Source organism: Stegostoma tigrinum, chromosome 15, assembly GCF_030684315.1.
Source record: "Stegostoma tigrinum isolate sSteTig4 chromosome 15, sSteTig4.hap1, whole genome shotgun sequence".
NCBI lineage: Eukaryota > Metazoa > Chordata > Chondrichthyes > Orectolobiformes > Stegostomatidae > Stegostoma > Stegostoma tigrinum.
Genome location: NC_081368.1, coordinates 72,674,410 through 72,701,040, shown reverse-complemented (window position 1 = coordinate 72,701,040; position 26,631 = coordinate 72,674,410). Strand labels below are relative to the sequence as shown.

Below are 26,631 nucleotides of genomic sequence, written 5' to 3'. Positions count from 1 at the left end.
TGAGGAAGAGACCTAGCTCAGATGAAGGGTCTAGGCCCGAAACGTCAGCTTTTGTGCTCCTAAGATGCTGCTTGGCCTGCTGTGTTCATCCAGCTCCATGCTTTGTTATTTCGGATTCTCCAGCATCTGCAGTTCCCATTATCTCTAGGTCATTCCCAGCTGTCCACTCTTTACTCTGACCAAGGCCTTCCATTCACTCTTCCATTTTTGTGGGATTGATAGAAAGTTTTGTTTTATTAACTAACATTCTCTTCAGCCATTATTGATGTCTGCCCAAAACTATCAATTATTTGCTTCTCGATGAGTTCTTGTCATGGAAAGTCACGAGTTTTTAAAATTCTGCCAAGAGAATAATGTCCCTAAGAGCTTCTACATGGTTTCAGTTTCTAATGCTAATATTCACCTGAAAAAATGAATTTGCTTAAGATTTTCAATTTCATTTTTGGTTTGCCTAGGATATTTCCTTAAATTCCAGGTCATTTGCATCTTTGCCTCAGGCAATAACTCTCGTATACTGCTGATAGTTTTCGTTTCAGCATTATAATCCCAAGAGAAAAGGGCCCTGGGGAGTGTCATCAAACAAAGACGGGGTACAGGTGTATAGCTTCTTGAAAGTGGAGTTGCAGTTAGACAGACTGGCGAAGAAGACTTGCGGCATGCTTGCTTTCATCAGTCAGAGCATCGAATATTGGAGTTGGGACATCTTGTTGCAGCTGTACGAGATAACAAAGTGTGGAGCTGGATGAACACAGTAGGCCAATCAGCATCTTAGAAGCTCAAAAGCTGACGTTTCGGACCTCTTCGCTTCATCAGAAAAAGGATTCTTCTGATGAAGGGTCTAGTCCCAAAATGTCAGCTTTTGTGTTCCTAAGACGCTGCTTGGCCTGCTGTGTTCATCCAGCTCTACACTTTGTTATCTTGGATTCTCCAGCGTCTGCAGTTCCCACTATCTCTGATAGCATCTGTACGAGATGTTGCTGAGGCCACATTTGGAGGACTGTTTGCAGTTCTGGTCACCCTACTGTAGAAAGCATATTAGTAAACTAGAAAGACTACAGAAAAGGATTTACTAGGATGCTACCTAGACTGGAAAGTTTGAGTTATAGGGAGAGGTTGGATACCCTTGGACTTTTACCCCACAGCCTAGGGGATTAGATTAGATTCTCTACAGTGTGGAAACAGGCCCTTCGGCTCAACAAGTCCACACCACCCCTTGGAGAATCCCACCCAGACCCATCCCCCAATAACCCACACACCCCTGAACACTATGGGCAATTTAGCATGGCCGATCCACCTAGCCTGCACATCTTTGGACTGTGGGAGGAAACCGGAGCACCCGGAGGAAACCCACGCAGACACAGGGAGAATGTGCAACACTCCACACAGACGATCGCCTGAGGCTGGAATTGAACCCGGGTCCCTGGTGCTGTGAGACTATAGTGCTAACCACTGAGCCACCGTGCCACCAATGACTAAGGGGTGACCTTATTGAGGCTTGTAAAATCATGAGAGGCATAGATAAGGTAGATAGTCAACAGCTTTTCCCCACAATAGGGGATCCTCAAACTAGAGGGCATTGGTTTAAGATGAGAGGAGAGAAGTACAAAATTTTTCAGAGAGGCAATTTTTTCAAACAGAGGATGATGAATATCTGGAACAGGCTACTGGAATCAGTGAAGGTGAATACAACTTTGTCACTTAAGAAACATTTAGACAGGTACATGAATGTAATAAGTATGGAGGGATATGGCGCAGGCTTGGAGGGCCGAAGGGCCTGTTCCTGTGCTGTAATTTTCTTTGTTCTTTGTAAATGCAGACAAATGGGGCTAATTTAATTGTGAAAACTGAGCAGCAATGGCAAATTGTGCTGAGGTGCCTGTTTCTATGCTGTAGATCTCTGTGACTCTAAATGCCTTTGACAGTTAACCGTAAACTTCCTGCACTTTACTTGTCAAATTTCTTTGCATTAACAATGTACAAATTTTTTGGTGTAATTTATTTGTCTAGCCATTTTTTTGAAATGACATGAATAATGCCTCCAGAGATAATGGGAACTGCAGATGCTGGAGAATCCGAGATAACAAAGTGTGGAGCTGGACGAACACAGCGGGCAAAGCAGCATCTTAGGAGCACAAACGCTGATGTTTCGGGCCTAGACCCTTTTCTAATGAAGGGTTCAGGCCCGAAACGCCAGCTTTTGTCCTCCTAAGATGCTGCTTTGCCTGCTGTGTTCATCCAGCTCCACACTTTGTTATCTATGAAGAATGCCTCCACATCATTTTCCAAACATGAAGTAATCCTCATTGAAAAAAATACACTTCTTTTCTTATTTCAGTTCAAAATTAACTGTGCAGAGAAATCAAACAACATGGTGTTACAGTAAGAAAGCATTGGATTTATCAAAGGCAGTTAGCAAGAATCTTTGAAGAGAAAGTCAAGTCTGCCTGATCGGAGTAGGGTTTCGGTTGAAGTAATAAGGAGAATCAATGAAGGTAGTACATGTCATGTAATCTGGAGACTTCAGCAAAATTTAAGACAAGGTCCCTGCTGGCAGGCTGAACAGAAATTTTTTAACTCATGGCATCCAAGACAAAGTGGAAATAGGATGGAAAATTTGCTCAGTGGCAGGAGACAAAGGGTAATGCTTGATGACTGCTTTTTTGTGACTGGAAGACTGCTTCCATTGGTGCTCCACAGGACTCAGCGCTAAGTTCCTTGATGGTGTATGTAAAGTTTTTATGCATGATAAAGAAATCTACAGATGATGCATCAGTTGATATATTGTTAATAGTGAGCACCTCTGGGGCATCTGTGGACAGCCAGAGACAATGCTGCACGTTACCAAGGAGTGTTGCTACACAGACTAAGGGGTGAACTCATCGCCCCAAACTCAGCAAATGAGGAGATGTTTACTTGACTCCAGGTTTGGCATTCACAAAATAAATAATGCTAGAATTGGATAAACTGCAAGCCAGACTATAGCTGGAGTATTGATTGCACTGGTGAAGACACAAAGATTTATGAGGCTGTTGCCAGGAATGGATATTTTCACTATATGGAATTATCAGAGGTTTTTGTTGTTTACTTTGAAATGGAAAAGGCTTTAGGGGAGAATTAATTGAGGTATACAAAATGATGAGATGCCCAGACAAGAATAGATAGGCAAAGACCTAATTCCATAACAAGGGACAGAGATTTAAAGTAATTGTCAAAATGATGGGGAGAACTATTTTCACCCAAATTCTGATGGAGGTCTGGGACTCGCTGCTTGGAATGTTAGAAGAAGCTGAAACCCCGGTCACCTTTAGGAAATATGGCAAATTGGCTGCCAGGTTTCATGCAGTAACTGGTTCTTTTCTTGCTCCTGTGTCCGCAGGCTTACAATCAATGCAGAGTGCCCAATGCATCTGGAGGACTTCCCCATGGATACACATGCCTGCCCACTGAAATTCGGCAGTTGTAAGTCTGGCTAGTCAAATGCACCATCAATGCACTTACACCAATTGGAGCTCATTTGTCTAACTTGGCAGATTAAAGGAGTAGACCAGATAGCTCATTCCCCTCGTGTTATAATGTCCAGGTATCCTTTTGTCACCAGCAGGAGGGGGGCAGTTGCAATGCCAGTGTTGGTCATTTTGACACAGGGAGCAAAGCAGACTATGAAGTTACATGGAATGATGATTCTGGGGACTGTTTCAACAGATGCCTACACCAGGTCTGAGGTGGTCTACGTCTGGACACATGGACAGAAGGAATCAGTAGTTGTTGCTGAGGATGGATCCAGATTGAACCAATACGATCTGTTGGGACAGACAGTTGGGATGGAGATTATTCAATCAAATACAGGTAGGTGGCTTCAGAGGCAGAGTCAGTGCAACCTCATACACCACTTATTTAGTCAAATTAATTTGAGGATTGACAGACCAATGCTTTTGGAACAGGACAGAAGAAGCAGGTTGATTCTTGATTGTCCCACATCACACCAGCAGCCCCACAATCTCACAAACTCATTGCACAATAAAAGCATGCAGGCCTCAACACAAACAATACTGAAAGTGAAGGAAAGTTCTCATGTCAAGTTCTTGATCTATCCATCCAGTCATGGACATTAATTTTTTGTTATCAGAGGAGAAATATTTCAGGGCTTTAGGGAATGACGTTAGAATCAACCTAAACTGAGCAGCTGAGAGTCCAAAGACTCAAAGGTGAGCAGTGCTTACAGATAAGAGATGATGAAGGCGCATTTAAAGATGAACATTTTAAATTGTACGAACATACTTCATTTGGCAACTGGAAGGAAACTGCAGAAACCATAAAGATCTGGCAAACATTTGAATACTAATGGTGTCCTTCATGTATTGTTGCTTCTAGGGGTCCAACATTTACTTGAAGTACCTTTTTGCTTTTTATGTATCCATAAAAGATTTTACAATCTGGTTTTGTATTCCTAGCTAGTTTGTTCTCATTTTGTTTGTTCCATTTTTTTTTATCATCTTGGAATCTCTCTGTTGACTTCTAAAACATTTCCAATCCTCAGAATTTACTATCCTTTACAACATTAGAAAGTTCTTCTTTTAATCTGAACTCATACATGGCATCCTGAGAAACCACAGATAAGTTTGTCTTACTGTATTTTTTTCTCCAGTGGAATGCATTATGTTGAACATTTTGAAATCTTTATTTGTGTTTTACTGTACATTTACAGCAAACGTTTGCAGCCAATTTACCCAATTAACTGTTGCCAGTTCTTCCCTTGTATCCACTAAACTGGCTTTGCTTAAGTAAGATTCCTATTTGTAAATGGAGTATTTACTTTTCAAACAAAACATGACACTTAATAGCATTTAGATGATTATTTTAGTTGCTTGTATGTCATTCTTTACAATCAGAGCCATCTCTCCTCCTTTGCCACTCCATTTGTCTTCCAATGTATTGTGTTTGCTGCAATATTTACTTTATAAACTTGATCACTTAGCACCCATGCCTCTCTAACAGTGATTAAATCTAAACATTTAATGCTATTTGTGCCACTGGTTCGATATCTTCATGCATCCTGGTAAAGAAATTTTCTGCATACTTCTGCCTACTTTGACTGTATTTACAGTTTATGCTAAACTCCATTCCTGCCATGTTCTACCTATCTTTGCTCATTTCATTATACTGCTCTGAATCTTCAATATTTCTCTTTGAATTTCTTAATTTCTCTTCATTCAAAACCTCCTTAATTTAAAGTCCTAGTTCTACAATTGATCAGGACATTAGCCCTAGCCTACATTATGTATCAGTTTGTATCCCAGTCCAATAGAATATTTTCTCTCTGTGAGTCCCTTTACTCAGAAGCAATGTTGGCACGTCCCAGAGTATTATTTGTACCTGCAGCCTCCTTAAATCTTGTTGGATGAAGATCTTATGCAGGAATTCAGAACCATTTTTTCTCTTCTACAACTCAGGAGCAATCTGACCTCATCAAAGAGAAAATAGCTTGCATTTATATAGACTCACTTTCATAACTTCATTATTGTACTGAACACAGCGACCAATTTATGCACAGTTATTTCCCATAAACAGCCATGCAGTAAGTGACAAGGTCACTGTTTCTGATGGTTCTGCCGAATGATAAATATTGTCCAGATGAAAGGGGGAGAACATACCTGCTGTTTTTTTAACATAATCTATATGTCAATTTTCACAAATTGATTGTGGGAGACATGATTTCACAGCAGGATTAATCTTCACTTGCAGTCTCACAAGACAGCTCGAAAAGTAACTTTAGATTTTTGTTAGTTCTTCTCTGTACTGTTATGATCTCAGCCGATGTTATTTCTAGAAAAAGTTGGATCCAAGACTTAAAACTGGCTTGATAGACCAAATCTAGTTTTGTTTTGCTTGTAAAGAAAAGTGATCTCCCACGGAAACAAAGACACATATTATGACAGATTCAGTTTTAACAAAAAAAAACAAAATTTATTCAGCAAATGAAATAAGAGGCATATCAATAGATCAGACTATTTATATATACATTACAGTTAACATTTCAGGTCAAGTGGCTCTTTCTCAGAACAGTCTGAGGTAGGGTCATTCAACCCAAAATGTTAACTCTGATTTCTCTCCACAGATGCTGCCAGACCTGCTGAGTTTTTCCAGAAATTTGTGTTTTTGTTTCTGATTTACAGCATCTGTAGTTCTTTAAATCCCAGTCTGGAAAATTGGATAGGCTTTTCCTCAAGCTGTCATCTTCCTGGGTTTAAATGTTTTCAGATTCAAGTAACCTCTTCAGGGTTTTATGCAACTGCTTTTGTTCTGGGATTCTCTCTAAACATGTTACTCTAAGATAATCCAGTTTTTCTATCTTTTCCCCTTCTCAAAGCACTGTTTTATACATTCACTTTTATGCAAAGACTTCTGCAGAACTGCCTCAAATTTAAAACCAAAAACACTTATTTTATTCTTCAACCTATGGGTATTTCCCTTCAGCTTAAATAGAAAAAAAATTCCAGAATTGGGTGCACAGTTGTTTGTCTTGCTTGGTCATAAACCATCCTGAGATTTAATAAAAACTGATTAGTTCTGAAAGCTACTCCCTCAACCAGTTTTAAAAGAAATCACCATGACTACAGAAGTATCTAAAACTTCATCATTAAACTTTTCAGACACACAGTAAAACTTAAAATACATGATGTTAGACATATCTATGAATCATACAGTGTTCATAACGGTAAGGTTTTGATTGCAAGTGTATGTCAAATTAGTTGCTGCAGAGGAAGTAAAGGTGGGGCCTGTTGTAGTGCAGCATGTTGCTGAGTGAGATCAAACTAATTGATGTGTCTTGGCTGGAGACTGAATCCCAAGGAACCTGAAACTCTTTAAAATATGTGGGACCAGGACCCTGAAATTATAGTAGCTGCTTGAACCACACTTCTTTTGACTATGTTGTGCGAAGGAGTTAAGAGTACTTTGTAGGTTGCTGCTTTACTAGCTAACCTCAACAGGAATTTGTGATGATGCTAATGGAAACTTATCATTGTAATTGGTGGAGTGTTGATTGTTTTAAGTGGTATTTTGTGAGTTTGTATTTGTTGCATGTTAACCTCAATTGTAATTTTCAAGATCCATTTATGGAATGTTGGCCTGGTCAGTTTTTTGTTGCCCATCTCTAAATTTCCTTTCAGAGTAGTTAAGAATTAAACACATCACTGTAGGTCTGGTGTCACATGTAGGCCTGACTATATCAAATTACCCTCCCTCGAGGACATTAGGGAGCCATATTGGTTTTAATAGCAATCAATAATAGTTTCATGGTTGCTATTGCTGAGACTAGCTTCCTTTGATTCATTAATTAATTTAATTTACCAGTAGAGTTTGTAAATTTCACCAGCTGTTGTGGTGATGTTTGGACATGTAGCCCCAGGCCATTAGCTTGAGCCTCTGGATGATCAGTGATGTTACCACCACTTCCCTGTAAAGCTGGTAACAGATACTAGGATAGTTGCGGAGTTGTTTTCTTGCAATTTGTCATGTTATAAATGAGTTGATCATAATTTAATTGTTGCTTTTGTCGTGGTAGTGATTTGTGGCTTCCTGGAATTTGCACAACTGTGATTCAGGCTCCAGGCACAGGTAAGGTGATGTGCTTCAGCAGCCTTCAGTTGCAATTACCTCAGCAGCTTGCTCTCAAGAGCCTAGCTGAATGTGCAGACACAACCAATGAATTGCACATGTGCACGACAAATGTTGTGCCTTCCAAGCAATTACTACATCCAGCTTTAGGAAGCTTTTGGCTACAAAATCTTAAACAGAATATTCTGAAGAAGTCTGCGTTATTCACCTACTCTACAATCAGAGTTACCCGAGCTGTAAACCCGACCATCTAACTGGTCTAACTGAATAACAGCTATGGTTGTAAAGTTGAAAAGGTTGAAAAGCACTTTTGGTATAGGCAACAAAAGCAAAATTGCTGGTACGGAATTTCTGTTTTTATGTAAGATTTACAACACTGGCCATATTTTGCTTTTGTATTAGCTTTTGGATGCAGTCTAAAGGTCTGTATGACTCTGAATTCGCCTTTCAATTTTACTTGAGCTATTAACAAGATTTATAACTAACTGTACATCTAATTTAGTTAATGTTAAGAAACAAACAATAAAAGAGTATTGAAGTTTTTGGCAGCTCTGGAGTGGTGCTATGGGGCCTTTTTTGAACCACCTGATAGACAGAACTTGTCTTGCTTTAACTTCTCATCTGAAAGATAGCACCTCTGTCTGACTGTGATTTCTCTCTCGGATAAAATAAACTCACACCAGATTCAATCAATGAAGCAAAAATAAAAAAAACCTCTTTATTATACAAAATAATCCTCTAACATGTGCCATGACAGGTTATTAATTATTAAAATTCAAATTTAAACTTGACACCTTAACTCCAAGTACAAGATATTCATTCGCACAGGGAATGTACAAGACTGAAATGCCAAACTGTTCTTCCAGGTATATCATGGGTATAAAGTAGAGATAAAACGGCACAAAATCTGTCATTCAGATTCTAAGCCACAAAAGGGAAGTGAGGAGATTTTTATCAGAATTAATTTTTGCTTTTTGGTGATGATATATTATTCTCTACTGCAGCAATTCTCAATTTGCTAGCTGGTTATTTGGACTGAAGCCTTGGATTGAGTGAGCAGTTCTTCCTTTTTCAGAAGTCTTTGAGTGTTACTTTCTTTCCTGCTCAGCTAGAGAGACAGCGAGAGAGTGTGAGAGAGTGAGAGAGAGAGCAAGTAGAGAGAGAGGGAGAGACTGAGAGAGACAGAGAGAGAGATGGGGTAGAGCGAGAGTGAAAGCGATCTTGCTTTTTATCAGTCCTTATTATAGGTCTGAGTTGTAACTCTCCCTTTCTTCCCTAAGCTCTGTGACAAACCATAATTAAACAATTCTCCTACATTTTGCTGGATGATTAACATCTATCCCCAAAATCATCTTGTGCCAACTGGTCTCACAAAAGTATCAAATCCATTTTAATCAAAAGAATGGTATACAGTTCCGCTGTTCCTTCTAGGTGTGTAAAAATACTAGCAATCCAAAGTCGCAATTTTCATTTTATATTATACTATACAGTACATGCAGTCATTTACAAAGTCAATACAGGACTGAAGCAGACAACTGAACTGTTTCAGGAGATCTGCTCTCCAGCTGGAGTATTTCATTCAGCGCTATTCCCCAACCTTCTGCCAATCTAGAACCTGATCAGCCTGCCTCATGTGCTTTGGGTGTAGGTTGATGCCATTCTACCTTTGAAATGGATCAGTCACAGCATGATTGGGCAGTTTGGAAATTTTGGAAATGAAGGCAGAATTATTGTCCATCAGTTGCTCATTCATTTGTAGCTGTCAAACTTCGCTATCAAGCAATTGACTGTGTCATTCACCTACAGAAAAATAGTGACTAAACTTCAAAAAGTATTTAATTTATCAAGTCATGAAGCACTTTGGAACATGTGCTCTAAAGATGCAATAAGGCCAACAAGGTACCAAATAGGTGCCGCTTCACAGGGAATCTTGATGTCATCCAAATCTCTGCTGCTTATGTTCATACTTTCAACGCTGCCATTTGTCTATCACAGTTGTGTTCATGAACCTACATTAGCTCTTGGTTAAGTGATGCCATAACGTTGATATTACAATTTAGCAGTCTTTCCTGATGTCACCAATCAATATGACTTGGCCTCAAATGTTTCTTCACAATGCTTCTGTGAAATGCCTCGGAACATTTCTACATTAAGATATATTTGTCAAAGGTGTTTATTCTACACTCATGAGACAATTTGTAGGAATACTAACATAAAAAGGTAGAAAGTTTGATATTCCCCTTTGGATTGGTATTTCAGGTGTTTGTCCCTGTTGAGTAATGATGAAAAGCTTCATCAAATGGTGTCAATACTCAAGCTATATCAAATAATGTATTATTTTATTAAAGATTCTTGAAAGTTGTTGAATATTTACAGGGTGTCCCTACAACTCAGTACACATAGGGAAATCCTCATGAATGTGTTATCGTAGATAATGGGGCTTGTCACTGTGTGTCACAGTTTCTCAGATTTTGATTTATTGCATGTCATATGGACATTTTTACTACCTTTGCCTAATTCTTTACTTTTCATGTCCTTCCAGGTGAATACATTATCATGACAACCCACTTCCATCTAAAGAGGAAGATTGGTTACTTTGTGATCCAGACGTACCTGCCCTGCATTATGACAGTGATTCTCTCCCAGGTCTCCTTCTGGCTGAACAGAGAATCTGTCCCTGCACGCACTGTGTTTGGTGAGTAAACTGTCATTTCCATATGCACACAGGATATAATCAGTTCCTTCATTCTAATGCACTTTTACATTCTCATAAACTTAATGTCATCCAAAATTCTGCTGTGCTTTCACTCTAACAGAGTCCTGCTACTCAAGCACCCTGTGTTTAGTGACCTACATTTGCTCTTGGTTAAGAAACTTCTTTAGTTTAAAATTATCATCCATGCTTTCAAATCCACCTATGACCTCCTTCTTCCCAATGTTGTTAGCTCCAGTATTGCAGTACTCCAAAATAAATGCACTTCTGTAATCATAGCTTCTTTGATACCCCAGCTACAAATCCTCCATCATTGCATAAGTACATAAATCATGCCTTGTACATCATTGGTGTTTTTTCCTTAGCCCCATGCTCTGGGATTTTGGTCCCCACACCTCTCCACCTTTAAGACACAAAGTGAGTCCTACCTCTTTCACTAAAATTTTCTTCACCGGAATGAGCCTTCCCTGATCTAGCTTGGAGTTATTTTTGTCTTATAATGCTTCAGTGAAACACTTTGGGATGTCTCATTACATTAAAAGTGCTACATAAATATAAATGGCTGTTTGTGTATGTGTTTTGTGAATGTAAAGGCCTTTTCAAAGTCGGTCAATTGTAGCCAGATGGAAAGAAGTGGAGGATGGATTCTGTTTTAAAATCTACTTGTGAATACCATTGATTTCAAGTGCTGCTTTTCATATGTCTGGAATATTTTGGTTGGAAACATCAGGGAGGCTACTCTGATAAACAAATCTCCAACACCCTGGCAATCAGCTTCATGCTGCATGAAGCAGCAGATTCTGGTTCAAGGGAGCTGTAACTAATATTACCAATCAATATTCAGAGGCAATAATCTATCTACTAATCATGATACAGATATAGAGACACTGCTATCCATTAATCTCCCAGCACTTTGAATTTGCGTCCCTAGTAACTGACCCCTTGACCATAGGAAAAAGCCTCATATTTTCCATTCGAACCATGCCATTCACAATCTTATAAACTTCTATCATGTTGACCCTCAACCTCCCGTGTTCCAGTGAAAACAAGCCCAGTCTATCCAACCTTCCTCCAATGCTAAATTCCCCATACCGCGCAAAATCCTAGTGAACATTTTCTGAACTCTCTCTGTATCCTTATGATAGTGTGGTGACCAGAACTGTATGCAATATTTCAAGTGTGGTGTAACTAAAGTTCTATAAAGCTACAGCATAACTTGCCTACCCTTATACTCAATGTCCCTTCCAATGAAGGCAAGCATGCCATAAGCCTTTTTAAACAACCTTACCTACCTGCACTGCCACCTTCAGTCATCTGTGAACCTGCACACACAGATTCCTCTGCATATCAATACTCCTAAGGGCTCTGCTATTCCACCTATACTTGACTTACCAGCTGCATCACCTCACATTTGTCTGTTAAACTCCATCCACCATTTTCCTGCCCATGCCTCCAATTGATCTACATCCTGTTGTATCCTCTGACAATCTTCTTCCTCACTATCCGTAATTCCACCAATCTTTGTATTGTCTGCAACCTTACTAATTAGACCAGCTACATTTTGCTCCAAATCATTATGTATACCATGAACAGCATAGGTCCCAGCATCAATCCCTGTAAAACACCACTAGTCACAACTCTCCATTCCAAAAAGCATCCTTCGCTGCTACCCTCTGTCTCCTATGACTAGGCCAGTTCTGTATGCATCTTACTAGCTCACCCTGTTACCATTTGATTTCATCTTTTGTACCAGTCTGCCATAAGGGACCTTGTCAAAGGCTTTACTGAAGACCATGTAGACAACATCAACAATGGTTTCCCATCAATCATCTTTGTCACCGCCTCAAAAAGCTTGATCAAGTTAGTGAGGCACAACCTCTTCCAAACAAAACTGTGCTGAATCTTGCTAAAAAGCCCATTTGCTTCTCAATACATTTTGATCTTGTCCATTTTCTGCCACTCAGCTCACGTTGTGCCCATATTACCAATAATCGATGTGTCTCAACTTTGTTGTCAGGTTTATTATTCTACTTTATTGGAACCAAGGCTATAATGAGGTCAGGAGATGAGTGGCCCTGGTGGAACCGATACTGGGTGTCACTGAGCAAGTTACTGCTGAGCAGGTGCTGCTTGATAGCACTGTTGGTGACTTTCCATCGCTTTACTGATGGATCGAGAGTAGCTTGATGGGGTGGTATTGTCCAGTCTGGATTTGTCCTGCTTTTTGCGAACAAGACATACCTGAGCAATTTTCTTCATTGTCAGGTAGATGTCAGTATTGTAACTGTATAGAGCAGCTTGGCTAGAGGTTTAGCAATTTCTGGAGCACAAGTCATCAATAATGTTGCCAGAATGTTGTGAGGGTCCATAGACTTTGCAGTATCCAGTGGCTTCAACCGTTTCTTGATATCACGTAGATTGAATTGAATTGGTTGCAGACTGGTACCTGTAATGCTGGGGATCTCCAGATGGTGCTGATAAGGATGGCACTCAGCACTTCTGGCCAAAGATTGCTGCAAATGCTTCAGCCTTATCTTTTGCACTGATGTGCTAGTTTCTTCCATCATTGAAGATGGGGATATTTGAGGAGCCTCCTCTTCCAGTGAGTTGTTTAATTGTCCACTGTCATTTATGACTGGATGTAATAGGACTGTGGAGCCGAGGTCTGATCATTTAGCCATGGAATTGCAGAATTCTGTCTATCATTTGTTGATTTTATTACAGCAATGGTTACATGATCATCATTAGACAAGATATTAATTCCAAATGATTGTTGAATTCAAATGTCAGCATCTGCTGCGATGAGATTTGCGTCCATGTCCAAAATGATTGTTCTAGTGTTTTTTGTTACTAATGACACTCCACTAAGCTACTTACGTTACCACTACGCTACTGCCTCCCTTGAATAGGAGCTAGTTTAATGTAGCCTTGTCAGTTGTTTTCAGGAAGGCTAGAGGGCCGCCCTCAATGCTGTCTTGCCTGCCCAGTGCTGCTATGGTTGTGCAGAGTGTAAAGTGGGAGTTTGGTGCATTTTGAAGGAATTATGTGAGGAATGTCTTTTCATCTTTTACAGTTTTCAGCCTCCTGGACCTGACACTTACTTCAGTGCATGGGAAGAAGCTTGTTTATCTGTAAAGGTGCAAAGTTATGCATTTGGGGAGAGCAAACAAAGAAAAGGGATGCACAATAAACAGGAGGGTATTGAGACAGCTAGAGGAAGTGAGAGACCTTGAAGTGCAAGTCCACAAATTGGTAGAGAAGGCGTACAGAGTTAGATTTTGAACATAAAAGCAGACATGCAGTGTTAGAACTATATAAAACACTGAATTGAATTATCTTTATTGTCACGTGTACTCGAATGAGTGCAGTGAAAAGTTTGTAATGTTGCTGCTTACGGTGCTATTTTAGGTGCAAGTTACCCATCAGATGCTTAAGTACTTGGTACAGAATTGAAAGAATAAAAAAAGTCCTGCATAAGAATAAAACATTTAAAACAAAGCACTCAATTTACAGCCCTTTTCACCAAGCTGATGCCAGCACGTAGCCTCCAGAATGCACTGGGCCAAGTCTCTAGACCACACGGGGCTTCAAAGCCCAATGCCTCAGTTCCAGTCTGCAGGGGTGTCACCTCCCCACAGCAGCATCCTGTCCAGGACCCACCTTCCCACAATGGCCTTTTGTCTAGGACTCACCTCCAGGACCCACTTGCCCACGACGGTCTCTGGTCCATTCCCCTCTGGATAAGTTTTGGAAGTTAAAAGTATGAAGAAAAAAAAACGAGAAAAGAGAAAAATGAAAAGAACGGACAGAACAGAGGCCTTCACCCTGGTTAGATCACACTAGATTTTTTTGTTCAGTTCTGGTTACCATGTTACAGGAAGGATACTATTATTTTAGTGAGAATAGAAGGGAGATTTACAAGAATGTGGCTAGGGTTTGAAGAATGAAGCCAAGAGGAAAGATTGGAAAGATTTAAGGCGATTGCTGGAAGGACTCGAGGGGACATGAGGAAAATCCTTTTCATCCAGACAGTGATGTGTGTCTGGAATTCACTGCCCAGTTTTGGAATTAAGGAACAAACCATCAACTCACTTAAAAAGGTACCTCAATCTGCGTCTGAAACACTGGAGCCTGCAAGGCTATGAACCAGGTGCTAGAAAGTGAGATTAGAATGAAGGTCTAGGATATTCAACCAGCACAGCCACAATGGACTGAATTACCTCTTTCTGTGCTATAAACTTTCTCTGATCCACTCATTGTGCCTTTTTAACTAAAATAATGCATGGTAGATCATGGAGATGCCTCAACCAAGCAAGAGTCCACTTGCTAACCAATCAATACCCCTATTTCCTGTAATATAAATCTGTGCTGTCATTGAAGTTGGGTTTTCTTGAACCTGTCCTGATGAGCATGAGATGGAATAGTTAGGCATCCTATTCTTTTTCCAGTGAAACAGACTGACCTTTTTATATATTTTCCTAATCAACTGATTTTGTTACATACCACTGGAGCTACCACAACACCAAAAGAGCCAAATAATTTATTTGTTTTGTAAAATTATATTAAGGAATACTGTGAAAGGCAGGTCCTGGAGTTAAAATGCAGATCAGCTGAGACCAAACTGAGTCAGGCAATTGCGTGGCTAGTTTAATACTGCTCTAATGTTCCCAATTTCATGTTCACATCTGATCTTCAATACCAGCGATCTGAATTCCCCTTCTGCTCCAACATTTGTCATGGTGCTTTAGGTTAGGACTTCTCAAAGAGACTGGACAAACAGTCCAAGAGAGTTGCTTGTAGTGGTGGCAGTGTTGCTCTCTGTGGTCTTTTGTTGTTGAACTGGCACAGATCCCCAGGCATAGAGCAGATAGGGAATCCTCACTAGTCCCTGATGAGGGGAAACTATCGAGACGACGCATCTCAAGGTGTCTGAGGTCAAATAATCAGCTGGCACTGTTGCTTGTTTACATCTAAACTCCATCCAGTCCTGAAAAATCACACTGTTATAACAGACATTCATACACCACCAATTAACAGCCCTTAACTCCTTCTGTGACAATGCTGGCAAATGAAAATCAGTTCTTATTTTGCACATGCAGTATATGAGAACTAGACTTATTTCCTGCAACTTTGGGCTCAGCAATGCAGAACGAATGGCACCCAAAAAGGACACCATACTCTCAGATTGACTGAGTTCCATTTCATCATTTATTATTGTTATTGTTATTACGAAGACTTTGGTTAGGTCACACTTAAGAGTATTGTGTTCAGTTCTGGTCACATTACGGGAAGAATGTAAAGGGTTTGGAGAGCATGCAGAAGAGATTTACCAGGATGTTGCCTGGAATAGCTGGTATGAACTATAAGGAGATGCTAGAATAACTTGTGTTGTTTTCTCTGGAGCAGTGAAGGCTGAGGGGAGACTTGATAGAAGTCCATAAAATTATGAGATGTGTAGATAGCGTTGATGGTCAGAATCTTTTCCCGAGAGCTGAAATGTCTAATTCCAGGGGCATGCATTTAAGATGACAGGGGGAAAATTCAAAGGAGATATGAGGGGCAAGTGTTTTTCCTGGAGTGGTAGGAGTCTGGAACTTACTGCTGGGATGGTGGTGGAGCCAGATATGATAGGAGCATTTAAGGGACTTTTACATAAGCACATCAATATGGACGAAGGGCAGGCAGAAAGGATTAGTTTAATTTGGCGTCATATTCAACAGAACATCGTGGGCTGAAGGGCCCATTTCTGTGCTGTACGATTCTATGATCTATGTTGGGATTTAAACTAGTGACTCCGACCTCACATGGATTATCACAGATTAAAACACACCATGCATTTGCTCAAATCTCCACCTGCAATCTGAGGCTAGAATTTAAAGTTGATAGCAGTCACGTTAAAATGTTTGAACTTGACATAAGCCACATATAAGGAACATCTCGAATGTTTTGGCCTACTGGAGAAGATAATCTGATGAACCTGCAACCTGGGAGTCATGAGTTTAAGTGTCACCATAGTAAATTATGTAATTGAATTTAAATAAGCTGATGATTTAAGATTATGCTTTTACGATCCACATCCTGGAGAGCAAGGACTAGATAAATAGCTCATCACATGGATATGCTTACAATCAGCTACGTTTGCTATCAACAGTCCAGGCTGTTCCAAAAATAAGCGTTACCAGTCGTATTTCTTCTATCCTGGTGACTAGTTTATTGAGCAGGTTCACAAGCCCCAACAGGTAAGGCAAATCCTGCCCAGTTGTGGTGTTATTTACAGCAGAATCTGGTGAGATTAGACTTTGTCTCTTGGAGTTTCCAGGACAATTCTGAATTGTTTGAATCCTGACAACGTGATTCAGTTTCTGACCTGATAACGTATGTACCAATTCCGAAGGATAGCAAAAAGGACTTAATGTTTATTTGTGCTGCCAACCACGTCTTCTGAATTTGTGGATTATTTAGTGAAGCTTAAATCTAAGTATGTGGTTTCTTTAGTGGCTTATGTGATCTAGTCTGTGTGAGAGGTAGCCACTTTCTGGGCAAACAAGGCAAGTATTGCAGACTAAACAAAATGTAATGCGTTGCATCGCTGCACCATTAAATGTTATAATAATAGGCTCTATAGCTTGTCAAAAATTTTGGGAGAGCAGTGATGTGGTAGTGTCTGAATTTCTGCAGCAGGGTTGGCCCGGGTTCAAGCCCCACCTGTCCCAGAGGTGTATATTAACATTTCTGAACAGGTTGGTTAGAAAATATTCTGGAAGACTGTTGGGAGAACCTTGCGTCAGGCTTGACTATCACAAGATTCTACTTTATTCTTCAACCACGTCCTCATGACACAGTGGGTGTTGTTTATTGCACTCAAACAAATATTAACCCTTTTAGATAGAAATGCAACACTTCACCAGGACAGAATCCAAATGAAAATAGAAGCCAGGTCAAATTTCAAACGCTTATCAATCAGATAGGTTTTGAGGTAGATGTTGAAGGACAAGAGGAAAGTGAAATGGTCTCGAGTGAATTCATAGAATGTAGCAACGGAAGATCGTGTGTTACAAGAGGATCGTATCATATGAGAAGAATGTACAGCCCCAGAGTGTGCTATCAGATCAGCTACATTTGCTATCAACAGTCCTGGCTGTTCCAAAAATGAACGGTTACCAGTCGTATTTCTTCTATCCTGGTGACTAGTTTATTGAGCAGGTTCACAAGCCCCAACAGGTAAGGCAAATCCTGCCCAGTTGTGGTGTTATTTACAGCAGAATCTGGTGAGATTAAACTTTGTCTCTTGGAGTTTCCAGGACAATTATGACTTAAACTCATGACTCCCAGGTTGCATGTTTATCAGATTATCTTCTCCAGTAGGCCAAAACATTCAAGCTGTTCCTTATGTGTGGCTTATATTAAGTTCAAACATTTTAATGTGACAGCTCTCATCTTTAAATTCTAGCCCCAGATTGCAGGTGGAGCTTTGATCAAACACATGGTGTGTATTAATCTGTGATAATCCATGTGAGATCAGAGTCGCTAGTTTAAATCATAGAATCGTACAGCACAGAAATGGGCCCTTCAGCCCATGATGTTCTGCTGAATACGACACCAAATTAAACTAATTCTTTCTGCCTGCCCTTGGTCCATATTGATGTGCAGCACTCTCGAGAACACCATGAGGCTAATAGTGGCACCTGTGACACAACACCATCTTTAAGGGATGAGCCTTAACTGTAATCCAAGGGATTGACCCTTTCAATCGTTCAACATGCTAACAAATTTCATAACTTCATGTTAATGTGGAATGATTTAAAGAGTCAATCTAACTTAACTCTCTCTTAACACTTTTGATGTTGGAGCAAATCTTAATCTCTCCTCCAAATCTGAACAATGGACAGCTTTGAAATCCAAAGATAAAGAAGTTAAATCTTCAGGGTCCGAGGAACATATTGTGTGAAAAGCAAAGCTCGTAACACAGAAGCAAAGACTCAGAAAAGATTTGCTGGTGTGCAAGTAACATTTCTTTTATTAGTTTAGGGGATGAGAGTGCCCTGGCTGGGTCAATATTTACTGCCTACTACATTTCCCGCATTGACCAGGAGAAGATGGTGGTGAGCTGCTTTTTCAACCACTGTCGCCCATGTGGTGTAAATTCACCAACAGTGCTGTTAGGAAGGGACTGAGAGACTGCAAAATTGAGAATTTTTAGTCTTGAGGATAGATTAAAGAAGTTGGGAACCTTCTCCCTGGAGACAAGAAAGTTGAGAACGGACCTGATAAATATTTTCAAAATTATTAGCAGGCTAGGGGTTCAGCAAGCTCAATTGTTAGCACTGTGACTCACAGTGCCTGGGACCCAGGTTCAATTCCACCCTTGGGCAACTGTCTGTGTGGAGTTTGCACATTCTCCTCGTGTCTGCATGGGTTTGCTCTGACTTATAGGGGGATTTGTCTGGGTGGAATGCTGTAAGGGTCGGTGTGGACTTGTTGGGTCAAAGGGCCTATTTCCAGATTGTAGGGAGCCAATGATCTATGATCTAGTTAGGAGTAGATAGGGAGAAACTGTTTTGACTCATGAAAGGCACAAATAAATGAGACAAATGAGATTTAAAGTGATGTGTAAACAGGTGAAATAGGAACTCTTTTTCATACACCAGGTAGTTAGGGTCTGGAATACACTGTCTGGAAATGCAGTGAAGGGGGGTTCAATCGAAGTATTCAAGAGGGCATTGAGTAATTGTTTGGATGGTAAATATATTTAGGGATATGGCGAAATGAAAATTGACACTAGGCGATGATGCTCGTTTCAAAAGCAGTCATGATGGAACAAATGGCCTCCTCCTGAACTGTAACAAATTTGTGATTCTGTGGTTGTGAATATTTGCATGTTGACTTAGGAACATAGAATCCCTGATAATGGGAACTGCAGATGCTGGAGAATCCAAGATAATAAAATGTGAGGCTGGATGAACACAGCAGGCCCAGCAGCATCTCAGGAGCACAAAACCCTCCAGAACCCTCACCCCATCCCCCTCTCTGATGAAGGGTCTAGGCCCGAAACGTCAGCTTTTGTGCTCCTGAGATGCTGCTGAGCCTGCTGTGTTCATCCAGCCTCACATTTTATTACCATAGAATCCCTGCAGTGTGGAAAAAGGCCATTTGACCCAATAAGTCCCCACCACCCCTCTGAGAGCATCCTACCCAGACCCACTCCCCTAGCTCTGCATTTCCCATGTCTAACCCAACTAACCTAAATATCCCTGAGCCCTATGGGCAACGTAGTTTAGCCAATCCACCTACCCTGCACATCTTTGGTCTGTGGGAGGAAACCGGAGCATGTTATTTAATATAAATGGAAGACCAAATTAATCATTTTAAAGAATTTTGTTGTTGTCAAAACAACTCCAATATGAATCGCAAAGGAATTTCTTATCACAATGGTAATCACTACGGAATCTACTAAGATAATATGATTCAAACTGGTCTCATGGATTTTTTTTCCACAGGGGTCACCACAGTGCTGACCATGACCACACTGAGTATCAGTGCCAGGAACTCCTTGCCTAAGGTTGCCTATGCAACAGCCATGGATTGGTTTATTGCCGTTTGCTACGCATTTGTGTTCTCAGCATTGATTGAATTTGCGACCGTGAACTACTTCACCAAGCGGAGCTGGCCATGGGATGGCAGGAAAGCAATGGAAGTTCAGGAGCTGAAGGTGAGCCTCATAACACTACATTGAACTTCATTGTAATAAAATGTGAGGCTGGATGAACACAGCAGGCCAAGCAGCATCTCAGGAGCACAAAAGCTGACGTTTCGGGCCTAGACCCTTCATCAGAGAGGGGGTGGGGAGAGGGAACTGGAATAAATAGGGAGAGAGGGGGATGCGGACCGAAGATGGAGAGTAAAGAAGATAGGTGGAGAGAGTATAGGTGGGGAGGTAGGGAGGGGATAGGTCAGTCCAGGGAAGACGGACAGGTCAAGGAGGTGGGATGAGGTTAGTAGGTAGATGGGGGTGCGGCTTGTTGTGGGAGGAAGGGATGGGTGAGAGGAAGAACCGGTTAGGGAAGCAGAGACAGGTTGGACTGGTTTTGGGATGCAGTGGGTGGGGGGGAAGAGCTGGGCTGGTTGTGTGGTGCAGTGGGGGGAGGGGACGAACTGGGCTGGTTTAGGGATGCAGTAGGGGAAGGGGAGATTTTGAAACTGGTTAAGTCCACATTGATACCATTAGACTGCAGGGTTCCCAGGCGGAATATGACTTGCTGTTCCTGCAACCTTCGGGTGGCATCATTGTGGCAGTGCAGGAGGCCCATGATGGACATGTCATCTAGAGAATGGGAGGGGGAGTGGAAATGGTTTGCGACTGGGAGGTGGAGTTGTTTGTTGCAAACTGAGCGGAGGTGTTCTGCAAAGCGGTCTCCAAGCCTCCGCTTGGTTTCCCCAATGTAGAGGAAGCCACACCGGGTACAGTGGATGCAGTACACCACATTGGCAGATGTGCAGGTGAACCTCTGCTTAATGTGGAATGTCATCTTGGGGCCTGGGATAGGGGTGAGGGAGAAGGTGTGGGGGCAAGTGTAGCATTTCCTGCGGTTGCAGGGGAAGGTGCCGGGTGTGGTGGGGTTGGAGGGCAGTGTGGAGCGAACAAGGGAGTCATGGAGAGAGGGGTGTCTCCGGAAAGCAGACAGGGGAGGGGATGGAAAAATGTCTTGGGTGGTGGGGTCGGATTGTAAATGGCGAAAGTGTCGGAGGATGATGCGTTGTATCCGGAGGTTGGTAGGGTGGTGTGTGGGAACGAGAGGGGTCCTCTTAGGGCGGTTGTAGCGGGGGCGGGGTGTGAGGGATGTGTTGCGGGAAATACGGGAGACGCGGTCAAGGGCGTTCTTGATCACTGTGGGGGGAAAGTTACGGTCCTTGAAGAACTTGGAGAATTCCGGAGAGACCACTCTCTCCTTGACTCCCTTGTTCGCTCCACACTGCCCTCCAACCCCACCACACCCGGCACCTTCCCCTGCAACCGCAGGAAATGCTACACTTGCCCCCATACCTCCTCCCTCACCCCTATCCCAGGCCCCAAGATGACATTCCACATTAAGCAGATGTTCACCTGCACATCTGCCAATGTGGTATACTGCATCCACTGTACCCGGTGTGGCTTCCTCCACATTGCGGAAACCAAGCGGAGGCTTGGAGACCGCTTTGCAGAACACCTCCGCTCAGTTTGCAACAAACAACTCCACCTCCCAGTCGCAAACCATTTCCACTCCCCCTCCCATTCTCTAGATGACATGTCCATCATGGGCCTCCTGCACTGCCACAATGATGCCACCCGAAGGTTGCAGGAACAGCAACTCATATTCCGCCTGGAAACCCTGCAGCCTAATGGTATCAATGTGGACTTCACCAGTTTCAACATCTCCCCTTCCCCTACTGCATCCCTAAACCAGCCCAGTTCGTCCCCTCCCCACACTGCACCACACAACCAGCCCAGCTCTTCCCCCCCACCCACTGCATCCCAAAACCAGTCCAACCTGTCTCTGCCTCCCTAACCGGTTCTTCCTCTCACCCATCCCTTCCTCCCACCCCAAGCCACACCCCCATCTACCTACTAACCTCATCCCACCTCCTTGACCTGTCCGTCTTCCCTGGACTGACCTATCCCCTCTCTACTTCCCCACCTATACTCTCTCCACCTATCTTCTTTACTCTCCATCTTCGGTCCGCCTCCCCCTCTCTCCCTATTTATTCCAGTTCCCTCTCCCCACCCCCTCTCTGATGAAGGGTCTAGGCCCGAAACGTCAGCTTTTGTGCTCCTGAGATGCTGCTTGGCCTGCTGTGTTCATCCAGCCTCACATTTTATTATCTTGGAATTCTCCAGCATCTGCAGTTCCCATTATCATTGAACTTCATTGGGTGAGTTCCCACATACCTCAGCTTTTGGCATGTGGTTTTCTGCCCACATCTAAAATCTGTGTCATGGCAAGGAGAGGGAAACATTAAGCTTCTACAGGTATATGAAAAGAAAAAGACGGGTGCAGAAAAATATAGCTCTTACAGTTAGAATCAGGTGATTTCATAATGGTCAACAAAGAGATGGCAGACCAGTTGAACAAATCTGATCTGTCTTCACTAAGGAGGACACAAATAACCTTCAGGAAATGCTATGGAACAGAGGGTTAACCAGGAAGGAGAAACTGAAGAAAATCCTTTTTATTCAGGAAATAATATTGGGAAATCAATGGGATTAAAACCCAAATCAGTCTCCAGAGCCTGATTCTCTGCTTCCCAGAGTACTTAAGGAAGTGGCCCTAGAAATAACAGATGCATCGCTGATCATTATCTAGCATTCTATAAACTCTGGAGAAATCCCAATGGACTGGAGAGTAGCTAACATGGCCACACTCTTTAAAAAAAAGCAGGGAGAGAGAAAATGGGGAATTATAGGCCATTTAACTTGATGTCAGTGGTAGGGAAAAATGTGTGAATTACTTATTAAGGATGTAGCAACTGAGCATTTGGAAAGTGATGACAGAATCAGTCTTACTCAGCATGGATTCACTAAAGGGAAATCATGCTTGTTAAATCTTCTGGGAATTTTTGAGGATGTCACCAGTAGAGTAGATAGGAGTGAATCAGTAGATATTGTGTATCTGGGCTTTCAAAAGGCTTTTGACAAGGATCCTTATGAGAAATTAGTGAGGAAAGCTAAAACTCATGGTATCGAAGGTAATGTATTGACATGAATTGAGAACTGGTTGGCAGAGAGTTTGGGTCCTTTTCAGGGTGGTAGGATGCTGTAGGAATCAGTGGTAGGACTGAATATTAACAATTTGGATGAAGGAATTGAATGCAATATCTCCAAATGTGCAGACAACATTAAGCTGGGCCACGGTGTGTGCTGTGAGGAGGATGTTAAGTGGCTACAGGGTGACTTGAACAAACTGGGTGAGTTGAGAATACTTGGCAAATGCAACATGATGTGGATCAATGTGAGGTTATCTACTTTGGTTGCAAAAATGAGAAGTCAGATTATTATCTAAATTGTGGTAGTTTAGGAAAAAAAGTGAGGTGCAATGAGATTGGGTATCATGGTGGAACAGTCGCTGAATGTTGGCATGCAGGTGTAGCAGACAATCGGAAAAACTAATGGCCTGCTGGCCTTTTTAGTGAGCGGATTTGAGTATTGGATTAAGGATACATTGCTGCAGTTATACAGGACCTTGGAAATCCACACCTTTAATTTTGTATGCAGTTTTAGACTCCTCGTCTGAGAAAGTACATTCTTGCTATTGACGGAGTCCAATGAAGGTTCACCAGACTGATACCTGGGACAGCAGGACTGGCATAGAGAACATAGAGAACATAGAACAGTACAGCACAGAACAGGCCCTTCAGCCCACGATGTTGTGCCGACCATTGATCCTCATGTATGCACCCTCAAATTTCTGTGACCATATGCATGTCCAGCAGTGTCTTAAATGACCCCAATGACCTTGCTTCCACAACTGCTGCTGGCAACGCATTCCATGCTGTCACAACTCTCTGTGTAAAGACCCCGCCTCTGACATCCCCTCTATATTTTCCTCCAACCAGCTTAAAACTATGACCCCTCGTGTTAGCCATATGAGGAAAGACTGGAGTGGCTGGGCTTGTACTCAATGGAATTTAGAATATAGAGAGGTGGTTTCAAAATATATAAAATGCTGATGGAACTGGACAGGCTAGATGCGGGAAGAATGTTCCCATTGTTGGGGATGTCCAGAACTAGGGGTCACAGTCTAAGAATAATTGATAAACCATTCAGGACTGAGTTAAGGAAGAATTTCACTCAGACTTATGAACCTGTGGAATTCGCTCTGACAGAAAGCTTTTAGGGGCCAGTTTATTAGATGTTAGCTTTCAGCTGTCTGTCAGCACACTGGTTGTGGTGCATTCATACTAAATACATAGTAATCTATCATATACCAGGCTGTAATCTGACTGTTGTGTTGTTGGGCAGTTCCCTGCATGTATTTTTCTCTTCTAACCACCTTTCTTTTCTATTCTTCTCTATTGGGCTCTTACTTGTTCCATTCTAGTCTGTCCTAAATAATTCTGTCCATAATGCCCTACTTGTATTCAGTGGAGAGCAACTCAGTGGCAGAATCACAGTATTGCTCCAGGATTCTGAAGTCCTTCTCCAACAGTGAACACAAAGCAATAACCCCCGGAACTTGATTTCCAACATGGTAATTCCCCATTACCTTCTTGCTGAAGTATTTGTAGTCTTGTCAAACTAGCTTCTTTCCTTTTCAGATTGAAACATTGAAAATCAGTGTAGTGCTGGTCGAGAGCACTGGCTATCTAAGTAGCACGAACGTCCTATGTGGTTTTGGTTGCATTTCTGGGATCAGATTAGATTAGATTCCCTACAGTGTGGAAGCAGGCCTTTCGGCCCAACAAGCCTGCACCGCCCCTTGGAGCGTCCCACCCAGACCCATCCCCCTATAACCCACACACCGCTGAACACTATAAACAATTTAGCATGGCCGATCCACCTAGCCTGCACATCTTTGGACTGTGGGCAGAAACCGGAGCACCTGGAGGAAACCCACGCAGACACGGGGAGAACATGCAAACTCCGCACAGACAGTTACCCGAGGCTGGATTTGAACCAGGTCCTTGGCACTGTGAGGCTGCAGTGCTAACCACTGAGCCACCGTGCCTCCCCAAATGGATCCACATTTGGTGCGGTTGTGGATGCTGTTTTCCCCTCACCATGTGGACCTAATGCCCAGCTCAATATTGGACCTTGATCTTTATTGACAACAACTTGTGCCGAAGCCTGACACACATCCACAAACAATTTCCTCAATGACCTGGATCATAAGGTCAGACGATCACTGATGATTGTACAATGTTCAGCACCATTTGCAACTCCTCAGATATTGAAGCAGTCCATGTCTATTTGCAGAACTAGGTAATGTCCAGATTTGGGCTGACAAGTGGCAAGTAATATTCAGGCCACACAAATACCAGACTATGACCATGTCCAGTAAGAGAGAATCAACCAAACAAAACTTGACATGCCATTTGAATACTGTGATTACAAGAGCAGCTCAGAGACAAGGAATACAGTAACATGTCACTCATCTCCTCAATCTCCAAAGCCTGATGAATATCTACAAGGCACAAGTTAGGGAAGTAATGGAATACTCCCCAGTTACTAGATGGGTGGAGCTTCAACATCACTCAAGAAGCTTGACACTATTAAGGATTAAGCAGCCCTCTTTATTGGCACCACATCCACAAAATTTCATACCCTCTAACCACTGACGATCAGTAGCAGCAGTGTGTACCATTACAAGATATACTGCAGAAATTCACTGAGGCTCCTTAGACAGCACCTTCTAAACCCATGCCCTCTTCTATCTAAAAGGACAAGGGCAGCAAATATGCAGGAACACCACCCCCTGCAAGAACCCCTCCAAGCTATTCACCATGCTGACTTGGAAATATACCACGATTCCTTAATTGTCGTTGGGTCAAAATCCTGGTACTCCTTCCCGAACCGCATTGTGTGTCTATCTATAGAACATAGACTGCTGTATTTCAGGAAGGTAGTTCATAACTACCTTGCTTCTGTTGGTGGCTGCTACTGAGGATACTTAAGAATGCTGAATGAAAAGACGCAACATATGCTGAGTTCATCAGAATTGAGAATCTGTTGGTGACCTGAAACAGATGTTGAGACAATGATTTATCTACGAAAGATATTAAAAGCAATAAATGATGTTGTAAACATTAGATTTGTACTCTTTTCAATGTAAGAGATTAAGCAGCTTCTAAAATGAGGTGAGAAAGAATTTGGTGCGATAGATAGAGAGAGATAATTTCTTCAACAGTGGGGGGACCAAGGGAAAGGAAATACCTTCTAAATTATTGTTTGACTACCCAGAGCTGATGTCAGGAGGCACATTTTCATGCAGATGTTGATGGAAATTTGGGTCTCCTTCGAAAGAAATTGTCAAACATTTTCTGGAAATCCAAGTACACCAAACCTATTGGTTTCCCTTCATCTTCACAAAAACTCTAATAAATAATTTAAACACAATTTCCCTGTCACTGAACCATGCTGACTTTGTCTGATTCCATTATGATTTTCCAAATATCCCGTTGTAATCTCTTTAACCATGAGCTCTACAATTTTCCCTTTGCTATGCTCATTGGACTGCAGTTTCCTGCTTTCTGCCTTCCTCCTCTCAAGTAAAGTAATATTACAATTTTACTTGGAAAATTTGCTGGGAAACTTCCACAATGTAAGGAAG

General features: G+C 41.9%; 1 protein-coding gene across 7 annotated transcripts in view; it reads left to right on the top strand.

Annotated features, from left to right (window-relative positions):
- The window catches only part of LOC125458709 (gamma-aminobutyric acid receptor subunit alpha-3-like), a 287,238-nt gene that overhangs the window by 235,072 nt on the left and 25,535 nt on the right, over positions 1–26,631 (top strand). For all 7 annotated transcript variants that reach the window (XM_059651519.1, XM_048544196.2, XM_048544197.2 and 4 more), the window contains 4 exons: positions 3,377–3,459; positions 3,703–3,846; positions 10,160–10,312; positions 19,828–20,039. In XM_059651519.1, coding sequence (XP_059507502.1) covers positions 3,377–3,459; positions 3,703–3,846; positions 10,160–10,312; positions 19,828–20,039 — 592 coding nt within the window. The remainder of the gene's footprint in view (positions 1–3,376; positions 3,460–3,702; positions 3,847–10,159; positions 10,313–19,827; positions 20,040–26,631) is intronic.